This window comes from Thamnophis sirtalis, unplaced genomic scaffold, assembly GCF_051295495.1.
Source record: "Thamnophis sirtalis isolate CommonGarterSnake01/CBP01778 unplaced genomic scaffold, rThaSir2_p1.2 scaffold_3, whole genome shotgun sequence".
NCBI lineage: Eukaryota > Metazoa > Chordata > Lepidosauria > Squamata > Natricidae > Thamnophis > Thamnophis sirtalis.
The window spans coordinates 29785000-29806101 of NW_028261383.1; the positions used below are offsets into that span (position 1 = coordinate 29785000).

Below are 21102 nucleotides of genomic sequence, written 5' to 3' on the forward strand. Positions count from 1 at the left end.
GACAGGTGTGGGGTAGTACTCAAAACAACATAGCTCTCTGATGTGTCAAGGACATTCTAAGGGCTGGCTGGCCAGAAGAAGAGGAGAAATGTAACCAGGCAACCAGCTAGTATCCAGTTTGGACAACGTGATTTATTGTTTTCGGAAAACAGGAAAGTTTTTCTTTTAATGTGGTGGAAAGCGTGGGAATATTTAGAGCTGGCTTTCCACCAGTTGTGCCAAGATGGTGTCTCTTAATAAATCTGTTCTTTGAGGAATCAACCTGCCTCGGAGTTCTGTCTATAATGTGGTTATTACTTGGAACACTGACAATTTTGTTTTCTTTTTCTTTTCTTTTTTTGAGTTTTGTATTTTAACTGTTTGAATAAAAAGGTTGATAGCAAAAAAAAAAAAAAAACCCTTCTTCTGATTTCTGCAGATCAAAAACCAGTCATCCTCATGTCTATAGTTAGCATGGACATCTGCCCCATTTCCAGAAGTGTTGATATGTAGCACAGAGTCCCTCAGAGGGGGTCTTCATTCGACTCATTGGGCAAATTGAAAGCTTGTGAAGGCCATTACAAAATGGCTGCTTTGGAAGACATGGGCAGTCAAAAACATGGCTGGACTTTTATTACAAGCCATGGTGGCACAGTGGTTAGAGTGCAGTACTGCAGGCTACTTCTGCTGCCTGCAGTTTGGCAGTTGAAATCTCACCAAGCTCAAGGTTGACTCAGCCTTCCATCCTTCTGAGGTGGGTAAAATAAGGTGACCAGATTTTAACATTGGTAAAGAGGGACACCATTGACCGGGGGGGGGGGGGTGATTAAAAAAATATTTTTTCACTTAACAAATGTGGCAAGAAAAATTGTAAAATGGGGCAAAACTCAATAAATTTCTCACTTAACAGCATAAATTTTGGGCTCAATTGTGGTCGTGCATTGAGAACTACCTGCACTTATCTTCAGTGTTACTTCATTCTGCTATAGCATTAAATTTCATCTAGAACAAGCTTGTTCTTTCAGAATTGTGGAATTGTTATATAACTGTCTACCTTTAGAAAAGTTTCTCTTGAGTTAAACTCAGCTCCTATAATTTTATTGATGTGTCGTAATTTTCTTAGCAGTAGTATGGAAATTGTCATTGTTGCTTTTGGACAATTTTTAATATTTTCCTATTAAATATACAGTACTGAAATTCCCAGGTGGATTCCCCTCCAATTATTAGCCAGGTTCAACCCTGCTCATCTTTTTAAGAGCAGGCAAAAACAGCGAGGTTACATCCCTACAAATTGAAAGCTCTCTCCCTCCCTCTCTATCTCTCTGCCCTCCCTTCCTCTCTCTCTGTCACTCTGTGTGTATATGTATGTGTGTGTCTGTCTGTCTCTCACTCACTCACTCACTTAATCACTCACTCTGTGTGTGTCTCTCTCTGTCTCTCTCCCTCCCTCTCTCTCTATCTCTCTCTCTCTCCCCTCCCTTCCTCTCTCTCTGTCACTCTGCGTGTATATGTGTGTGTGTGTATGTGTGTGTGTGTCTGTCTGTCTGTCTCTAACTCACTCACTCACTCACTTAATCACTCACTTTGTGTGGATCTCTCTCTGTCTCCCTCCCTCCCTCTCTCTCTATCTCTCTATCTCTCTCCCCTCCCTTCCTCTCTCTCTGTCACTCTGTGTGTATATACCAGCCCATCCGGGAAGATGAGTAACATGAGGACGATCCCTCATGTTACTCAGACCAGCTGAGCCTCCCTGGACGTCGCAGCAGCAGAAGCCCCAAGTGTGCCGATCTCGGCATTTTTCACATCGGGGCGTGCTGCAAGAAGAGGGAGTGAGTGAAGACCTTTTCTAGCCAGCGCAAAGGACTTCCCCAGACTTGCTTTGCAGCAAACCAGAAAAGGTCTTCACTCACTCCCTCTTGCAGCCCGCCCCATGCGAAAAGCGCTAAGATGTTAAGCAAGGGAAACATCTGTTGCTTCAGTTGGAAAGGAAAGCAACTTGAGAGCTACGGCTGGCATCTGGCCGGCAAAGGCTTCCCACTGACCTCCCCACCACCACCTCTGAGTTCCTGATAGATGGAATTATTTCAGCAACATCTCCCCCCACCACGGCACCCCGCCCCACCCCCTCGCACGTCACCTCCGCTCCGTTCTCCAGCAAGCCTCATGGGGTTTTTTTGCCTTTAGGAATAAGAATGTTTAAAAGGCTTTTTAAAAACATTTGGGGGAAAAAGATGATGCAGGTTCTGCAAGAGCAAATCTCCATCGCACGGCTACGTTTTTTTCTTCCTCCAAGTAATGGTCACTGCTTATTGTAGCGAGTCAGCCTCCTAACTTCAGTCCAGGCTCTGCAATTACCTTCTCTCCCCCCCCCCAAACCCGCAGAAACAGGAGGGAATTAGTCATTATCATTAGCACTCTCTCCCACGCCTAGACTCCCCTTCGGAAGTAAGGGGTGGGGAAGAGCAGATCTCCCAGAGACACAAATATTCCCCAAGTGGCCACCACCTGCTTCTTATAGCTCCCCCCCCCCCCCGAAAATGGGAGAGGAGTGAAATAATGTTATGCTTTGGAAACGCGGATCTCCAACACCAGGTCCATGCCAGGAGGTTTGGGGCTTCCCTCCAGGCCACCTGCACAGCCAACAGCCGCGTCCACAGGCTCCATGGGGAAAGGCGGGTCATGGGAAAGGGGAGCAAGTGCGCTCCCCGCCTGCCCGCTCCAATCTCGCCCGCCCAGTTCCCAAACCCTCTCTTTGGAAAGAGTTCTCCAGCACCCTCTGGCAAGGTGTTTTCTCCACCCCACTCGGGCCGAAAGCAAATAAAGCAAATAAAATATAAAATGCTGGTTTACCTTTCTCTGCTGCTTCTCTCCCAGGCTGCAGCCGAGAGGCAATCCTTGTCCTAGTCTTCCTGCTGCCCTCATGGCATGGGGAAAACGGACGGTACTTTGTCCCTTCTGTCACCCCGTTGTTCAGAAAAGCAACTCTGGGAAGGTCCTTTGGTGGCAGCAGGCGTCCTAGAACCTGCCTGCTAGCAAAGGACCTTCCCAGAGTTGCTTTTCTGAGCAACGGGGAGACAGAAGGGACAAAATACCGGCCAGCTGGGATGGGTATACAGGGCTGGGGGCAAAGCAGGCTTACTTCCGGGTCCGGTCACAAAAATCGGGACTTTTTAAGACACAACCCCCCCCCCCCCGGGACACAGGACAAATTGTGCAAAAGCGTGACTGTCCCGTGAAAATCGGGACATTTGGTCACCTTAGTAAAGACAAAGAAATAAACTGATATGTCAGAAGTTAAAAAAGAATAATAATTGGGGCTTTTCCTATTATGCATCCCATAATAGGAAAATGCATCCCATTTTCCCATCCAGTTGAAAGTTCAAGATCTTGCCCCCACACCAGTGGTGGGATTCAGCCAGTTCACACCACTTCGGGAGAACCGGTTGTTAACTTTCTGAACAGTTCGGTGAGCTGGTTGTTGGAAGAAATCATTAGGGCAGAGAACCGGTTGTTAAATTATTTGAATCCCACCACTGCCGCACACCCACAAGTCCATCACATGGTCCAATCTTCCACTGCTATGCTGGCAGTTCCACCCATCAGTTCTGGCCAGGTGCAGAGACAAAGGATGACCTTGGAAAGAATTTTGTTATGGCTACATATCATCCAACTGCATATAATCCCCCCCTCCCATTTTCCCACAATAGAAAATGCATAGTAGAATAATAGAAAGTGTGGCAGGCCTGAGATCCAAAAGAAAAGGTGGCTGCCAGCCTGACACCCTAATGGTGACTCTTCCATCACAGTTCTCCTCCTCTGGGACAGTTTTTGTCCCCTGACACAAGGACAGCCTTTCTGGACTTCTAGAAAGAAGTAAAAACATAGCTGTGATAGAAGGACTTTGATTAACTACAACCAAGAGTACCAAATTCTATCAAATGAATTTTAGCTGGTGGCTTTTACTAGTTTCAGTTTCAGTTTAATAGAATTTGTATGCTGCCCACTCCCATAGGGACTCTGGGTGGCTCACAAGCAAGATAAAAAAAAACATTTAAAAAATTTAAGAAAATATACAATTATTAAAATAATACACCATCCATTCAGTCTAAGTGGGGCTGGATATAATCAACAGCCCCAGGCCTGCCGGAACAGCCAGGTCTTTATCGCTTTACGGAAGGCCGGGAGAGTAGTAAGGGTCTGGATCTCTATGGGTAGATCATTCTACAGGGATGGTGCAGCTACAGAGAAGGCCCTCCCTCGGGGGGCCGCCAGCCGGCATTGTCCGGTCGACGGCACCCGAAGGAGGCCCAACCTGTGCGATCTTATTGGTCGTTGGGAGGTAAATGGCAGGAGGCGGTCTCTCAGGTAGCCAGGTCCTATACCATGTAGGGCTTTAAAAGTAACGACTAGCACCTTGAAGCACGTCCGGAGACCAATGGGGAGCCAGTGCAGCTCGCGGAGGATAGGTGTAACATGGGTGTATTTAGGTACACCCATTATCGCTCGCCCAGCTGCGTTCTGGACCAACTGTAGTCTTAATTAATTTAACAGCCAATTAGACTGGAGTTCTTATTTTAATTATTATGTTGTTTTTGTAGTGTATTTTATATGACAGCTGCTAAATAAAACAGCAGGCAAATCTCATAAATAAAGCACAGGCGGTCCTCAACTTAGGACCACATTTGGGACCAGACCCAAAGGTGCTTTTTCAAGAGGCAACTGGACTTTCTTGTTTTTTTTTCTTTTGAAGACGTTTCGCTTCTCATCCAAGAAGCTTCTTCAGCTCTGACAGGACAACCTTGTCCTGGATGACTGAGAATCTCTACAGATTTTTAGCTATACAATTTGGGATGAACGCCCTTTAAATGGTGCGGGAGTAGGAATGGATTTCCAGAGAACAAAACTGCAGGCTACAGGAACCATTTGCACTACTCAGGTGACTCTGAGGACACAGATCAACCTCCAAGGGCTTCAAGGACCCTCTAAATGGATGCAACTGACCAGCTGTCTGCAAGGAATATAAATCCTTCCATTCCCCCACCATCCTGTCTGAGCTGAAGAAGCTTCTTGGATGAGAAGTGAAATGTCTTCAAAGAAAAAACAAGGAAGTCCAGTTGCCTCCCGAAAAAAGCATCTTTGGGACAAAACGATGACCTAAATGACTGAGAATCTCTAGACATTTGGTATCAGAATTTCTAAGCAAGGTGAGTTGAGTTGAGCCCCGTTCTGCGATCTTTTTTTGTCATGGTTGATAAGTGAATCGTGTGGTCATTAAATGAGTCTGGATTCCTCCGCTGATTTTAATGAGAATTAATGAAAATTAATGAGGAAGTCAGATCCACTTGTAGGAAGTTAGCACCCACCCCTCTCCTAGGAAAATGAGATATTTTAGGAAATATTAAAAGGGCAGAATATTTCCCCTAAAATGGAGGCAGACACTCAGCCCTCCCTCTTTGTCAATGGGCCCTTAAGGCCTGGGCCAGTCTATTCTACATAACATAGATCTACCTCCTTCTGGCAGAGCCATAATAGGAATCCCAAAGCCCTTTCATTACATCATCACCCTTCACAGGATGTGTATCAAAGTTATAATACAAATACAAATACAATAGCAGAGTTGGAAGGGACCTTGGAGGTCTTCTAGTCCAACCCCCTGCCTACGCAGGAAACCCTATACCATTTCAGACAAATGGTTATCCAACATCTTCTTAAAAACTTCCAGTGTTGGAGCATCTACAACTTCTGGAGGCAAGCTGTTCCACTGATTAATTGTTCTACCTGTCAGGAAATTTCTCCTCAGTTCTAAGTTGCTGCCCTCCTTGATTAGTTTCCACCCATTGCAGTGTCTTTCTCCCCACTTGGAACTGAATCCAGATGGATATTTCTTCCAACACATTCAACAACTGTGTTACTAACTTAACAACTGCAATGATTCACTTAACAACCTCACCTCCACTAGACCAATTAGATCCCACAGATTAGGCCTTCTCCGAATTCCATCCGCCGGCCAGTGTCGACTGGCAACTACCCGGAGGAGAGCCTTCTCTGTGGCTGCTCCGACCCTCTGGAACGAACTCCCCGTGGAGATTCGAACCCTCACCACCCTCCAGACCTTCATCAAAGCCCTCAAAACCTGGCTGTTCCGACAGGCCTGGGGCTAAAGAGCTGTTGCCCCCGTCTCGAATGGTATGACTGTTGTGTATTTTTAAATTATGCATTGTTATGTTTCGTTTTTTTATTTTTTGTCTGTACCCCCCTTCCCTGATTTGAATTGTGAGCCGCCCTGAGTCCCCTTCGGGGGAAAAGGGTGGCATATAAATATAATAAAATAAAATCAAATCAATCAGATCAAATCAAATCAATTGTGGAAAGGTCATAAAATGGAGGTAAAATTCACTAAATTGGCTGACTCACTCTGTAACAGATATGTCCGGCTCAGTTATGGTTGTAAGGCAAGGACTACCTGTACTGCAATGGCTTGGAGTCCACAGCATAGGCTAAAACCAAACTTTCTTCTTTTTTTTTTCTGGTAGTGGGAATGAACTCCAAAAAGCAGTACGAGCAGGATAAATATTTACTGTAATTTAGTTTTAAAAATTACAGTTCAACAGGAATTTTTGGAGGCCCCTTGAGGAATTCCCCAACTCTTTCAGGGATTGCATGCAACTTCAAAGAGATAAATAAATCCATTGTGATTCTCCATATTTTCTCTTTACGATTGTTATTATTTTACTCCAGTACAAAGAAGTGTGCCCTTTGATGTAGTTTCTGGAGTAGACCAGCAGGAGACACAATTGAGCATCCATAGATTTCCCAGGCAGATCTGATTGGTGCCAAGGGGAACAAAATACCTGTCTTTTCAGAGATCCATCCCTATATTTCTTATAATTATGCCAACCTGATTGTGCAATTACATTCCCTGTATTAACAAACTATATTAACAAAAGTTGAGCAAGCACTGATCAGGTGTTTTAAGGCCTTTAAAAAATAATGAAGATCCTCATTCTGCGTTTGTGAATTCTGTGCTCTCAAACTGACCTTTCCCCAGGGTGACTCGGACTGCAGTAATTTCCTTTGACACCTGCAGTAATGACAATATAATGACCGAAATGAAGAACCTGGTGCTTAAGTCAATCCCTGGGGGCCCCAGCGGCTTTCAAAGTTGCCAAGGGCAGCTGATTGCTTTGTTCTTTTCCAACTTTCTTTCATTCTCCCTGAGAAAATTGAGACACTTATAATCATAATAATTAAGTGATTGGGTTTGTTTCTTTTTTTGATTCTCCATACTCCTCCTTCTAAGGCACATAGAGTTTTTAATAAGCTGTGAGAGGTAGTGACACAAAGTGTAAGGGGAATATGGCTGAAATTAAAATAAATAATGGCAAAGGGCCAAGCATTTCACATTGCACAACAGATAAATTGCCTTGTCTTCCTTGCTACACAGATGGTGAGGTATCAGCAATTAGATGAAATACAATACACGCTTAGGCCTGCCTGCGAGCAGCTGCTTTGCAGGCTAATGTTAAGAAATGACTTATCAAATGAATTTATTGTATAGACTTCATTGGTGATTGCCACCTGCTTCAATGAAATGCAATGTCAGTTAGGCACACAAAACTGTATACAACTGAGACTTGGATTCAATGAATCTCATTTAAAGGACTTTGGATGCAGCAGACCAAACCATTTTTGTATCCTCTTGTAATGTAAAGTCAAGTTCAAGCTACTGAAATCACTGGAATAAGAGAACATGGTCGAATTCACGAATCACCTAAGTCATGATGTGGTTTATTTCATTTTGGCGTAGGTAAAATGTACTTCAAATACATATCTGCCCAACTTTAAGAAAGATTAGACGTGGCTCATAGCATTAGGAATCTTCAAACAACACTTAAGATTCAAAGATGGAATTCTATCTTGACTACTCAAGGTGCTGAAAATTGAATAGTTGGCAATTTCTAACCCTTTTTCTTTATGCAAACTTTAACCTTCTCACAAATTGTTACATAAGCAAGTTGGTAGTGTAATACCCACTATTGCACGGATCTCATGGGAACATAAAATATTTATGCTCTACTGAAATCTTGAACAATTCTGCTAAAATATCGTGAGATTTCAACCACCGTTTTCGCCACAACCAACCTGTGTGATTATCATGGACCATAGAGGGGCAGGGCCAGTGGTGGGATTCAATTTTTTTTACTACTGGTTCTCTGGGCATGGCTTTGTGGGTGTGGTGTGGCTTTATGGATGTGGTAGGGGAAGGATACTGCAAAATCCCCATTCCCTTCCCACCCCATTAACCTGCTTTACAGCTCCGTTCTCCTGTTCACAATCCCAAGTAGTGCATCCTACAGGGCCACCTTCCAAATGTGTGAGACCACACAGCTCGCCCACCGTGCCCAGCCAGCAGGGTTGCTCGAGAAGGAGCTCCCTTTTCCATGAAGGGCTGGGCATTAGGGATGAAGGGCCAGCTCAGTTCCATCCCAAACCCGGAACCAGGGGTAGATTCTTTCTCCCGAGAAGGATGCGTTTGGGAAGAAGAACATGGTAGCTTTCGTTTCTATGTTGAAAAATTCTACCTGTTGATAGATGTAATCCACAAACACACGAATCCTCCGGGGCTTCTTTCCAAAAGGAAGTCTGGTGTGTTGTGGTTCAGTAAAAGCTATGTAATTTTCTCTCCCCCCATATGCTCCAATGGCCCAGATGCCTTCTTGGGGGCTAAAAGCAGTCAATCCTTTTCTCTTCACTGACCCCCTGGCAACTCCCACACCCCATTCTCCATTGTGTTTTATTTCTACCTCCCAACAGTGTTTTCCTGACTGAAACGCATTCTGGCCCAGAACCCACACCCGTCTGTCAAATCTTTTATCGCTATCTGGAAGTGGTCGTTCTTCCGCTCCCCATGACGCAGTTTTCCGATTGCTGGAAATGATAAGGCGGCGATGAGCAGTGTCTGGGTCAAAGGTCACGGAATCTACAAGATAAAAGCAAAATGGCGAAACTTATTTGCAGTCCTTCGGTACTTTTTTCCTTTCAAAATCTGCATGATACAATCTCGGTTCTTCAGCTCTCTTTTCAGCAGACTCTGGAGGCTGCAGACAATATTTGGGCGGGCTCTCCAACTGCTTGGTGGCGCAGTGGTTAGAGGGCAGTACTGCAGACTACTTCTGCTGACTGCTGGCTGCCTGCAATTTGGCTGTTCAAAACCCACCAGGCTCAAGTTTGACTCAGCCTTCCAGCCTTCTGAGGTGGGCAAAATGAGGATTGTTGGGGGCAATATGCTGATTCTGTAAACCGCTTAGAGAGAGTTGTAAAGCACTGTAAAGTGGTATATAAGTCAAAGTGCTATTGCTATTGCTCAAAAAGTTTATTGTTTTCATAGCTGTTGAGCCAGTTAATTTTGAGGGGAGGGGGAGTGCATCATCTGTCATTGATGTAAATTATATCAATTTCCACAAATGATGCAATTTCATGCAGATAAATGCAATTTCAATTATAATGGGCATTGGACATTCCTGGATATCCTTCCCCTACATGTTCAAGTCTTGTTGCATTATTTACATTTAAATAATGCAAGTGTCAGGTTTTATTGGCTTCTAAGAGAAAAGCTACAAATAGTGTTCATAAAAATAAATCCAAGATTTGAAAGTATTTGATGAAAATGATTTATATTTTGCTTCTTTAAGTGAGTTTATTAAAAAAGCAAAACAGTCTCAATGAGTATTTGACAGAAAATGATCTTAGGAATGTTAAGCAAACAAAAATAACTGTTAAAATTCTAAGACTGTTTTATTGTATGTACAGATTAAATTATGATCTATGGTATTAGAAAGGTTTATTTCTTGTCCAGCTCTAATAATCCCAAGGAAATCATTGTATTTATGGGGACAAGGGCATGTCACAAATCCATTTATCATTCTTGGGATCATGATATCTCAGAGTTCACAGAACCTCTGCATGATACCCCAATGTGAATGTTTGGATTGGCATGCATTGTGTAAAATTAAAAATTAGGGTAGCTGAGTAAAATAATGTGTAATGTGTCGTGGTACTACAGTTTTTTACTACAGTATTGTAAAGGATAAGTTGCTGCAATTGTCTTTCCCAGGGCATTCAGAGAGATCTGGACCAGTTCTATATCAGCGGTGTCAAAATGGGTTTGATACCACATCAGGGTTGTGTTTGACTTTGGGGGGGACAGTGTGGGCATGGACAGTGTGGGCATGGACAGCTCAACATTACTCATGTCGAGGCGCCTGTGGGGACCTTGAGCACTCAGCAGCGAAAAAAGGCTCCCAAGCTCCATTTTCAGCTGCGACTGCAACCCTCTGTCAGCGAAAACAGAGGTCATGATGGCCGCAATCCGCCCTTTTGAGCTCTGTTTTTGCTGGCAGAGGCACTTCAGGCCAGTCCTTTGCTGTTTCCAGGGCAGCCCCGCAGGTCAGATATAAGCATCCTAAGGGACGGATTACGACCCTTGGGCCATGAGTGTGACCCCCTTGTTCTATATTATGAACAACTTTGATTGATTTGCTTTGGTTCTCAGTATTGTAAATCCTGATTTCCAAAAATTAACTCCCCCCCAAATAAATAATTTAAAATTACCTGTTGCGCTACCTGGGATCAATTCGCATGCATTGGTTGAAGTTGATGGGTTCAAAACACTTTTTGCCTGAAATACTTTTTAAAAAAAGCTCAGGTTATTTGATAGGAAATGCTATACATGCAATTGTTATTTCGGTTCAGAAGTAGAGCATAAATCATTCCATTTGCATATAAAATGAAAATACAGAACAGAAGTTTGGTTTGCAAGATTACCACAAATGCCCAATCATAAAAAAGGAATTTATAAATCTGAAGTCGATGCCAATAAAGGTAATTGAAAGAGTAAAAAAACCAAACAATTGCAGCCCAGACTTGGTAGCTAATAAACAGAGGGGAATATTAGTAAGGAATGGTCAGATAAAGAAATCTAAATCCCAGGCATAAATGCAATTTGAGAAAACATCTCAGACAGGAAGGACCCTTCCTATTTCTTATGAAAATAAAGGGAGGAAAGGGAGAAAGCACATTCAGTTTTGCAGGGTTCTGTTACTGTAACCATATAATAAAAGTAATGTTAGGATTCCAAATTTTCGGTTTTCTGTTCTGCTCTACCTTAAAGGGCCAATGATTGGTTTCCCCCAAACCTTCAAGGAAATACAATCTTCCTGGCTATAGGAACTTAATGAAAAGATATGAGCAGGGAAAGTGGTAGCTACCTAGTGGGAATCAACCAGTGGTATCAGAAGGGAAGGGGAAGAGGGAGAGATATTAATAAAAACAATGTTAGGGGTATCTCCGTTGGGAGATAGAAAGTAGTGCAGCGGAATGTACAGCTAGAGAGAAAGAATGTTGCTAGTAGAAAAACACATGAATAGAGTTTCAGACACTGCTAGTAAAAACAAGTAGCTTTACTACTGATAATTGCTTCATAAGCAGTGATAGTAGTTATTAGTCAAAATACACTTCAAAGAACAAACAATAGCTTACGGTCGCAGTTCACATTCAAGTCATCAAGTCATCAAGCATAGGAAAAGCAGAGAGAGTGAGCTCTCTTGACTCCTTCTTATAGTAAAGTTAATTACACTTGATAAGTACGTCCACTCATTTAAAACAACAACAACCATTTGTTATTGTATATAGATATATATTACCTATCCAACACTAGTATACTCCCAACAAACAACATTGTGCCATTACATTGTACGTAAATGCTGTCCACTTTGTACAGACAGTGTGTCATCAGCAGTGTCATCAGCAGTTTGTGTAAAAGAGGTGGAGCTCAAGGCACAGTTACACAACACTGCTTTTGTCGAAAACAGCAAGATACTATGAGGGAAATGCCAACTAGTGGAATCAGTTTAACATCCTACCTTAAAGGGCCAATGATTGGTTTCCTCCAAACCTTCAAGGAAATACAATCTTCCTGGCTATAGGAACTTAATAAAAAGATATGAGCAGGGAAAGTGGTAACTTTCAATGAAGCATCGTTGATGGTCAATCATTAATGGTCAAAGCTTCAACTATCGTCTTTTGAGAAACTAAAGAACTACGGCCATGATGGCGAACCTATGGCACACGTGCCACAGGTGGTACATGGAGTCCTCTCTGCCGGCACACAAGCTGTCTCCCAGCTCAGTTCCACCATGCATGCGTGCGCCCCTCCTGCCATCCATCTGATTTTCAGGTGTCTGCTGTGCCTGCGGGAGACACACACGCATGTGTGTGTGTGTGGGGGGGTGTTGTGCCAGCATGCATGGGGGGGCGGAGATCACACAATTATGCATGGGGGCGTGGGGGACCATGGGAGGCGGTGTTCCCCCCTCACCCTTTTTTGGTTTCAAGAGGCTTCAGGGAGGCCTGCTAGGCCCAAAATGGGTGCTGGGGTGGTGGAGGTTACACGCATGTGTGGGGAAAGCAGAGAGGGGCCACGTGCATGCGCAGGGGGAGTGCAGGGGGGGGTCGTGTGCATGCACGGGGGCAGGGTGCATTGCATTATGAGTGTGGGCATGTACGTGCAATTTCAGCATGCAAGGAGAAAAGGGTTAGCCATCATTGGACTAAGAGATTGGATCAGGAACAGTTTTGGAGCTAATGAGGCCCACATGAGGTTTCCCCAGATTTTATTCCCACAATGCCAGTGGTGGGTTTCAAAAAATTTGGGAACCTCTTCTGTAGGTGTGGCCTGCTTTCCGGGTCCACTGGTGGAACCTCTTCTAACCGGTCTGGTAGATTTGATGAACCGGTTCTACCGAATAGGTGCAAACTGGTAGGAACCCACCTCTGCACAATGCCAACTCTGGGAAGTGGATTTGGTGGAAAGAGAGGGGCTGGTCTCTAGGGCTTAGCCGAGATTTGAACTTTTATCTCCCCAGTTGAAATCCATCTCCGTAACTCATTCCCCTCCTGACCTCAGATACTTACCTATCAGAAGAACAATTAGGGCCACATTCAAAGCAATGCTAACTCCCAGTATGATCCAGAGTGTGATTCGGCAGCATTTCAAAGGACCTGTGAAATTAACCTTTCGTTATGGACTTTCCGCCAAAGATTTGCAAGGTTACAAAGAATGAAAAACAGTCATAAAATCTCCCAGTCACCATGTTCTCACCGTTCTTTCCTGAAGCCTGGGGAGGGTGAAAATGCCCTCCCCTGGCCCTCTGGAAGGCTGGAAATCAGCTGCATGGTGCATGCATGTGCGCCAGAGCCAACAGCTCGCCTGCCAGCAAATATGGCTCTGCGTATCACCTGTGGCATGCGTGCCATAGGTTCGCCCTCGTGGTGCTAAGTGAAAGCCAAGGAACAATGGCTCTTGCCTAATCTCTTTGCAGTTTATTAAAATAGGTTAAGGTTGTGCACACAAAGAGTTAGGAGACACCTGGCGATTGTGGCTATATTGGTGAAAATATTCTCTAATTGAGCAATGTTGGTGGTTGGCACTTATCTTCACAGTTCCTGCCTGCCAGCCAATTCTATCCATTGTACCACTCTGGGTGCATACAGACACTACTGTAACTGACCCCAATTGTTTTGTTAAAGACTGAATGCCTGAAGCTTATGATCTGCACTATATATTTCTATCCCTGTTGTGGTTTTGCTACTATGTAAAAATACGATGCTTATTTAAGAATTAATATAACAATTGGAAATATTGCTGTTTGCGGGGGAGGGGAAAACATCTCTATTTGTTCAATCTGTTATTCATTTTGATGAGGCAGTGTGGTGGTTGAGCACTTAAGATGCTGGGCTTGTCAGTTGGAAAGCCGGCAGCCCAGGTTCAAGACCCGAGTGCCACATGATGGGGTGAGCTCCCGTCCTTCCTCCACCTCCTGCCAACCTAGCAGTTTGAAAACATACAAATTTAAGTACTGTATTTTTCGGACTATAAGATGCACCGGTGTATAAGATCCACCAATATTTCGAAGAGGTAAGTAAGAAAAAAAAGTGTTTGCCTTCTCTCAGCCCCCAGCAGGCTTCAGCAGTGTTATGTCCCCGTTTTTGCCTTGCCCCAGCCCTGCTGAAGCCTGCAGAGTGCTGCTGGGGGCTGAGGGAAGGCAAAAAAGCCTCAGTTTTTGTGAAAAACAACCCATTGTTCACAAAAATAGGATGTGGGGGTGGGGCTTTGGAAAGCCAAAATGGCTGCATTTGGTATATAAGATGCACAAACATTTCCACACTTTGGGGGGGGAGGTGCGTCTTATACTCCGAAAAATACAGTAGATAAATAGGTATCGCTTAGGTGGCAAGGCAACAATACTCCATGATGTCATGCTGATCACATGACTGGGGAAATGTCTTTGGACTGTGCTTGCTCAATGGCCTTGAAATGGAGATGAGCACCACCTCCTATAGTCGGAAATGACTAGTGCAGTAAAATCCGCAGGGACTCCTTTACCCTCTTTTAACCTGTTCATTTCAATGAGAAAATGTCTCTTTTTGCCATTTCAAAGGTGATAAGAATTGCAGTGAAATTTGGATGTGTTCAGTGAATGTTTTATTGTGGTTATTTAGTTATGATGAGGTGGCCAAAGGTTGGGGGGTGGGGTTCTGAATATTCTGTCTTCCCTGGTACCATCACCTCTCTAAGTATTTTCTGCAGCTTCCTTGCCTTCCATTCAATCCCCAAGAAAGCCATCAGGTAGAAATCCTCCTATGGAAATCTAATTTACTGAACCTACTGTATTTTTCGGAGTATAAGACGCTCTGGAGTATAAGATTTTGAAGAGGCAAATTTTTTGAAAAAGTTTTTGTGCTCTACAGACCTAAAAACGTCTCGTTTTTCGCAAAAAGAGGTCTTTTTTTTAAAAGGGCATGAATAGCCTTTAGAAGGCTTGTAGACTGCTCCTGGGGAATGCAGTAAACAGTCTGTTTTTCATGAAAATGGGCCCATTTTTGTCAAAAAATGGCATGCATAGCCTTTAGGAGGCTTATAGAGTGCTCTTGAGGGCTGGGGGGGGGCAATATATATATATATATATATATATATATATATATATATATATATATATATATATATATATATATATATATATATATATATATATATGTAGGTCTCTAGTTGTTCGGGTTTTCTCCCGCGTAGAATTGGAGATGTCTTGGCGACGTTTCGACGAAGTCATATTCGTCATCTTCAGGCTGCTGCTGACTACTTCAGGTTTGGTGTATATATAAAAGAATAAATGAAAGAAAGTATTCATCTCCTTGAAACTTAGCTTTAAAAAGCAGAAACATCTCCTATAAAGGAGGGAAAGGAACCTAAATTGATTACTCAATGAAGAAATTGTTTTGACAAAATCATTTCGGGTTTGGCAGACTTTCAAGTTTCTCTCGGCTGGCGACCCCCCGGGGGAGGGCCTTCTCTGTTCCTGCCCCGGCCTTATGGAATTATCTCCCCGTTGAGATCCGGACCCTCACTACTCTTCCGGCCTTCCGTAAGGCCACTAAGACCTGGCTGTTCCGGCAGGCCTGGGGCCGTTGAATTGGCATCCAGCCCCATTTTAAGTAGTATGTATGTTGTGGTATTTTAAATTGTTGTATTTCTATTTTAATTTTTATATATTCCCTTGTTTGTCTGTAAGCCGCCCAGAGTCCCTAGGGAGTGGGCGGCATACAAATGTCAATAAACTTCCAAACTCTTAACATTGTGTAACTGGATACGTTTCTTCCTGGAAAGTTAGGCAAGAAGAGGATGCAGCTATGAAGACACTTTTCTCAAACCTTTGACATAGTTCTGAGTGTCTATTTTGGCATTTTTTGTCAAAAAGAGAAAGAGAGCACTGTGTCATTTCACCACAAACTCTGCAAATACAAGAGGCATAGAACTTGTGCTCCAACAGTCTGACACTCTTTCATCAGATCCTGCTCTTTCCTGGCCACTCCTTTGCCTCCATCCAATTCCTCCTTGCCCACATAATTCACACTATACCCTTTCTGGTTTGCTGCTGCTACCTCTGGGCTATTTATTCAGAACAGAACAGATAAAAACAGCTGGAAGGGACCCTGGAGGCTTTCTAGTCCAACCCCCTGCTCAAGCAGGAGAACCTATGCCTTTCCAGACTAGTTGTTGTCTCTTCTTAAAAACCTCTAGTGTTGAAGGACCCACAACTTCTGGAGGCAAGTCCTTCTACTAATTAACCGTTCTCACTGTGAGGAAAATTATCCCTAGTTCTAGATTGTTTCTCTCCTTGTTTAGTTTCCTCTCATTGTTTCTTAGAATAGAATAGAATAGAATAGAATAGAATAAAATAAAATAAAATAAAATAAAATAAAATAACAGAGTTGGAAGGGACCTTGGAGGTCTTTTAGTCCAAGCCCCTGCTTAGGCGGGAAACCCTACACCACTTCAGGCAAATGGTTATCCAACATATTAAAAATGTTGGACAATTCACAACTTCTGAAGGCAAATTGTTCCACTGATTAATTGTTCTAACTGTCAGGAAATTTCTCCTTATTTCTTGGTTGCTTCTCTCCTTGATTAGTTTCCATCCATTGTTTCTTCTCCTGCCCTCAGGTGCTTAGGAGAATAGCCTGACCCTCTCTTCTTTGTGGAAGCCCCTGAGATATGGGAACACTGCTATCATGTTACCTACCTCTAGTCCTTTTCATTAAAATAGACATAGATGTTAAAATAGACATTCATTGTTCATCTCAAGGGTTGCCGCAAAGAAGAGGGAGTCAAACTATTCTCCAAGGCACCTGAGTGTAGAACAAGAAGCAATGGGTGGAAACTAATCAAGGAGAGAAGCAACTTAGAACTGAGGAGAAATTTCCTGACAGTTAGAACAATTAATCGGTGGAACAGCTTGCCTCCAGAAGTTGTGAATGCCCCAAACACTGGAAGTCTTTAAGAAGATGTTGGATTGCCATTTGTATAGGGTTTCCTGCGTAGGCAGGGGGTTGGACTAGAAGACCTCTAAGGTCACTTCCAACTCTGCTATTGTATTGCATTGTATTGTTCTAACTGTCAGGAAGATTCTCCTTCGTTTCCAAGTTGTTTCTCTCCTTGATTAGTTTCCACTCATTGCTTCTTGTCCTACCCTCAGGTATCTTGTCTTGCTTTTATTTTATTCACCTCTATTTATTTATTTTATTTACTTTATTTTATTCACCATTTTGAAAGTTTGCGGTTTTTTCTAATAGCAATAGCAATAGCAATAGCAGTAGACTTATATACCGCTTCATAGGCCTTTCAGGCCTCTCTAAGCGGTTTACAGAGAGTCAGCATATTGCCCCCAACAATCTGGGTCCTCATTTTACCCACCTCGGAAGGATGGAAGGCTGAGTCAACCCTGACCTGCTGATCTAGCAGTAGCCTGCAGTGCTGCATTTAACCACTGCGCCACCTTGGCTCTAAAAAAAAGTTTCCCACTCTTTCCCACCCCTCACTCTATTTTTTCTGATGTTATACCTAATAAAAACAGTTCAGGTTTAAAATCTACATGTTTCCCTGTCATCTTTTCTAGCCACCCATGTATCTTTGCCCAACTTTTTTGTTTTGTTTTCAGTGTATCTTTTCTGAGTGGTGTTTATCATCATTCTTCAGCATTTTTATTTCTTTCCCTCTAAATTTGATGAGATCTGACCATAGCAGAAACTTGGAAGGAAAGAAAAACAAAAGACTTGATGAAGTTGATCACAGCATTCTGCAATGTCATCTTCGTTATTTTCAAAGTGTTCACATTAACCTTATCTGGAAGTCTCCAGATTACAATCCCATCGTTTCTCTGAAAGCACAATGGAAACTGTAGCCAGGTACATCATGAAAACACTAGTCTGTGCAATATAGTGCTTTTCAGTGCTTTCCCTGGCAAAAAAACAAATTAGCCCCGGAAAAGAGAGAGGAGTAAACAGGAAAATCATCATTTATCATTTATCATTTACTTTATTTGTATGCCGCCCTTTTCCCTGAGGGGACTCAGGGCGGCTCACAATTCAGGGGGAGGGAAGGACAAACAAGTTACAAACATGAAGACAATACATCATTAAAAAAGCACAACAGTCATACTATTCGAGTGGGGTTGGAGTCTTTAGCCCCAGGCCTGTCGGGACAGCCAGGATTTAAGGGCTACGCGGAAGGTCTGGAGGGTGGTGAGGGTACGAATCTCCACGAGGAGTTCGTTCCAGAGGGTCGGAGCAGCCACCGAGAAGGCTCTCCTCCGGGTAGTTGCCAGTCGACATTGGCCGGCTGATGGAATTCGGAGGAGGCCTAATCTATGGGATCTTATTGGCCTAGTGGAGGTAATTAGCGTATGATCACTGCAGTTACATAAAAGTATATGTAAATGGTAGTAGATAGTGAGAAGATTGTTCAGGGAAGAATTAAGAATGAAAGTGAGAGGGGCACTTCTCAGGCTGATCACAAACAAACACACACACCAAGATGAACTTTGTAGAGTAACTACCTGTAGCTGGGCTAAAGGAAGACCTTGATATATTAACTCATCTCTCCTTATCATCATCCAGCTAGAGCACTGTAATATTCTCTTCTCAGGACTGCCCTTAAAAACTACTCTCTTTTTGGGGCATTGCATACTAGAACAACTAGACATAAGGACAGTTTCTTCCCCCCCTCCCCCCCCACACAGACCATGCCATCACTCTGCTAAATAACTAATTCCCACAACACTGTCAAACTATTTACTAAGACTGTATTACTATTATTCCTCTCATCCTTCCTATTACCTGTTTCCTTTTCTACTTATGATTATAACTTTATTGCTTGTATTTTTATTATTTATATTGCTTTATTTAGTTTCCTAGTATGATTTATGTTGATTGCTTATATAGCATCCTATTACTATCACTAAGTGTTGTATCTTATGATTCATGATAAATGTATTTATGATGACTGTGGTCATGGTTTATCACTTATATCTTTTATAAAACACCAAGAGAGTATGCACAGAAGACAAATTCCTTTTGTGTCCAATCACATTTGGCCAATAAAGAACTATATTCTATTCTATTCTATTCTATTCTATTCTATTCTATTCTATTCTATTCTATTCTATTCTATTCTATTCTATTCTACATCTGGCAAACAAATCAATGGGGAAGCCAGATTCACTTAATATTATTAATTTAAGAACTGCACGGATTTGCTTAAAAACTGTGGTAAGAAAGGTCATAAAATGGGCTTAACAAATGTTTTACTTAGCAACATAAAGGTTGGACTCAATTGTGGTCGTAAACTGAGGACTACATGTATTAGTTCTTACTATGCGGATCCTGCATTGGCTACTGATTGCTTTCTGGATACAATTTAAAACTCTGGCTCCAGGCGCAATTGATCAGATCAAAGAAGAGAAAAGAGAAAACGTTACTATCCCATAGTTTTGTGATGTTTGGGTAGCTGAAGCACGAGGGGGCTGCTTTGGGGAAGCAAAATCAATTTTGTTGAATATTCAGGGATCAGGCAAAATTGATGCTGCCACCAGTAGAGGTCGGGCTTGCTCCTTCTGTGCTGATGTCGCAGAAGCTACTAAAAACAGAGTTCTTTCAAAGAACCTACCATAGTATCACCCACTTCTAATTTTACTCTTTGTATTCTTATGTTTCCTTGTTGTTTTTCTGAAAGTTTGTACTGTGGGTGTTTTGCTTGGTTGCTAATATTCTGTGTAAAGTTGCCAAGAGCCTTTGGGTTGTGGTGGGATAGAAATGTGAAAAATAAAGAAATTAATGGTAAGCAAATTATTTTTAATTAACATAAACATACTGTGTTTTCCCAAAAAACCTACCCCCAAAACAAGCCCCTAGCCCTATTTTCATGCCTCCACATGATATAAACCCTATCCCTAAAGTGAGCTCTAGTTAAGCCCAGCCCACCACCTGGTTGTACGAGGTGGGGCAAGGGACATTTGTAAAACTCATGCTAGCACGGGGGTGGAGGGGCAGAGGTGGGTTCCTACCGGTTCAGACTGGTTCGGCCAAGTAAGTGGTAACTCGGCCTGCCACGCCCCTGAACCGCTTCTATCCACCGGCAGCACCATCTTGATTTTTGGTTCTGCGCATGCGTAGAACAATCTTCATTGCAAAAATGTAATTCCCCCACCCCTCTTTTTAATGTTGTGTGCATGCACTGACCATTTTAGGGGCAAATGCACATGTGCGTGAAGTGTGCGCATGCAAAACAATTTGCAAGTTGAACCAGCAGTAATGCCAGCAGCAATCCCACCCGTAGTGGGGGGTGGGGGTGGAGCTGCCCCCACTTACCTTAGGACTGCCACAGCCAGGCCTCCCATGACCCAGTGCCAGAGGGCAGGAAGCATGGCTTCAATGGTCCCAAGGTAAGTGGGCAAGACATTATTTCGAGGATGAAAAGAACATGAGACCAGGTTTTATTTTGGGGGAAACATGGTAATATGACACTGTATTTATGCAGAAAAAAACACTTCAAACATAAACAGACAATGAGAGACCTCAGGTTCAATAATAATATATATGAAAAAAATATTTAAGGATTTTAACAGACATGCCAAATAATATGATTTAGTGGTGTGAAATGACAGCAGGAAAGGGAAATGTCACTTAGGGTTATATCTACAGGAAGATCTGCATAATACGTAAGTCCTCAACCTACAACCAGAATTGAGCCCCAAATTATGTCGCTAACTGAAACATTTGTTAAGTGACATTTGCGCCATTTTATGACCATTCTTATAGTTGTTAAATCACTGCAGTTCTTAAATTAGTAACATGGTTGGTAAGTGATTCTCCAAAGCAGCAGAAGGCAGGACAAGAAGCAATGGGTGGAAACTAAACTAGGAGAGAAGCAACTTATAGAACTGAGGAGAAATTTCCTGACAGAACAATCAACCAGTGGAATGGCTGGGTGAGATCATTCGACGGCACGGGATAAAATACCATCAATATGCGGATGACACTCAGTTGTATCTGTCCGCCCCGTGCCAACTCAGTGAAGCAGTCGACGTGATGTGCCAGTGCCTGGAGGCTGCAGAGTCTGGATGGGGGTTAACAAGCTTGTGCTCAATCCAGACAAGACCGAGTGGCTGTTGTGTTTCCCTCCCAAAAATTTGGTTAGTATTCCATCACTCAGGCTGGGGGGTGAAATTTTAC

The 21102-nt window shown here is 43.0% G+C and overlaps 1 protein-coding gene across 1 annotated transcript; it reads right to left on the reverse strand.

Moving 5' to 3' along the window:
- Window positions 1-7738: 7738 nt before the first annotated feature.
- Window positions 7739-20267, reverse strand: LOC148047778 (butyrophilin subfamily 1 member A1-like). Its single transcript, XM_087708154.1, has 5 exons — window positions 20239-20267; window positions 15825-15982; window positions 12952-13038; window positions 10591-10665; window positions 7739-8959 (listed from the first exon to the last, which is right to left on the reverse strand). The coding sequence occupies exons 1-5, from the start codon at window positions 20265-20267 to the stop codon at window positions 8436-8438; spliced, it is 873 nt and encodes a 290-aa protein (XP_087564280.1). The 3' UTR covers window positions 7739-8435.
- Between the last annotated feature and the right edge of the window lie 835 nt (window positions 20268-21102).

Excerpts from the sequence above, each read along its gene's own strand:
- LOC148047778 (XM_087708154.1), bottom strand. The coding sequence starts at position 20,267 with ATGGGAGGCCTGGCTGTGGCAGTCCTAAG. Across the intron at positions 15,983-20,238 it reads CTGGCTGTGGCAGTCCTAAG|CCCAGAGGTAGCAGCAGCAA; the intron begins GTAAGTGGGGGC and ends CTGAATAAATAG. Across the intron at positions 10,666-12,951 it reads CCTAATTGTTCTTCTGATAG|TATTTCAGGCAAAAAGTGTT; the intron begins GTAAGTATCTGA and ends TTTTTTAAAAAG.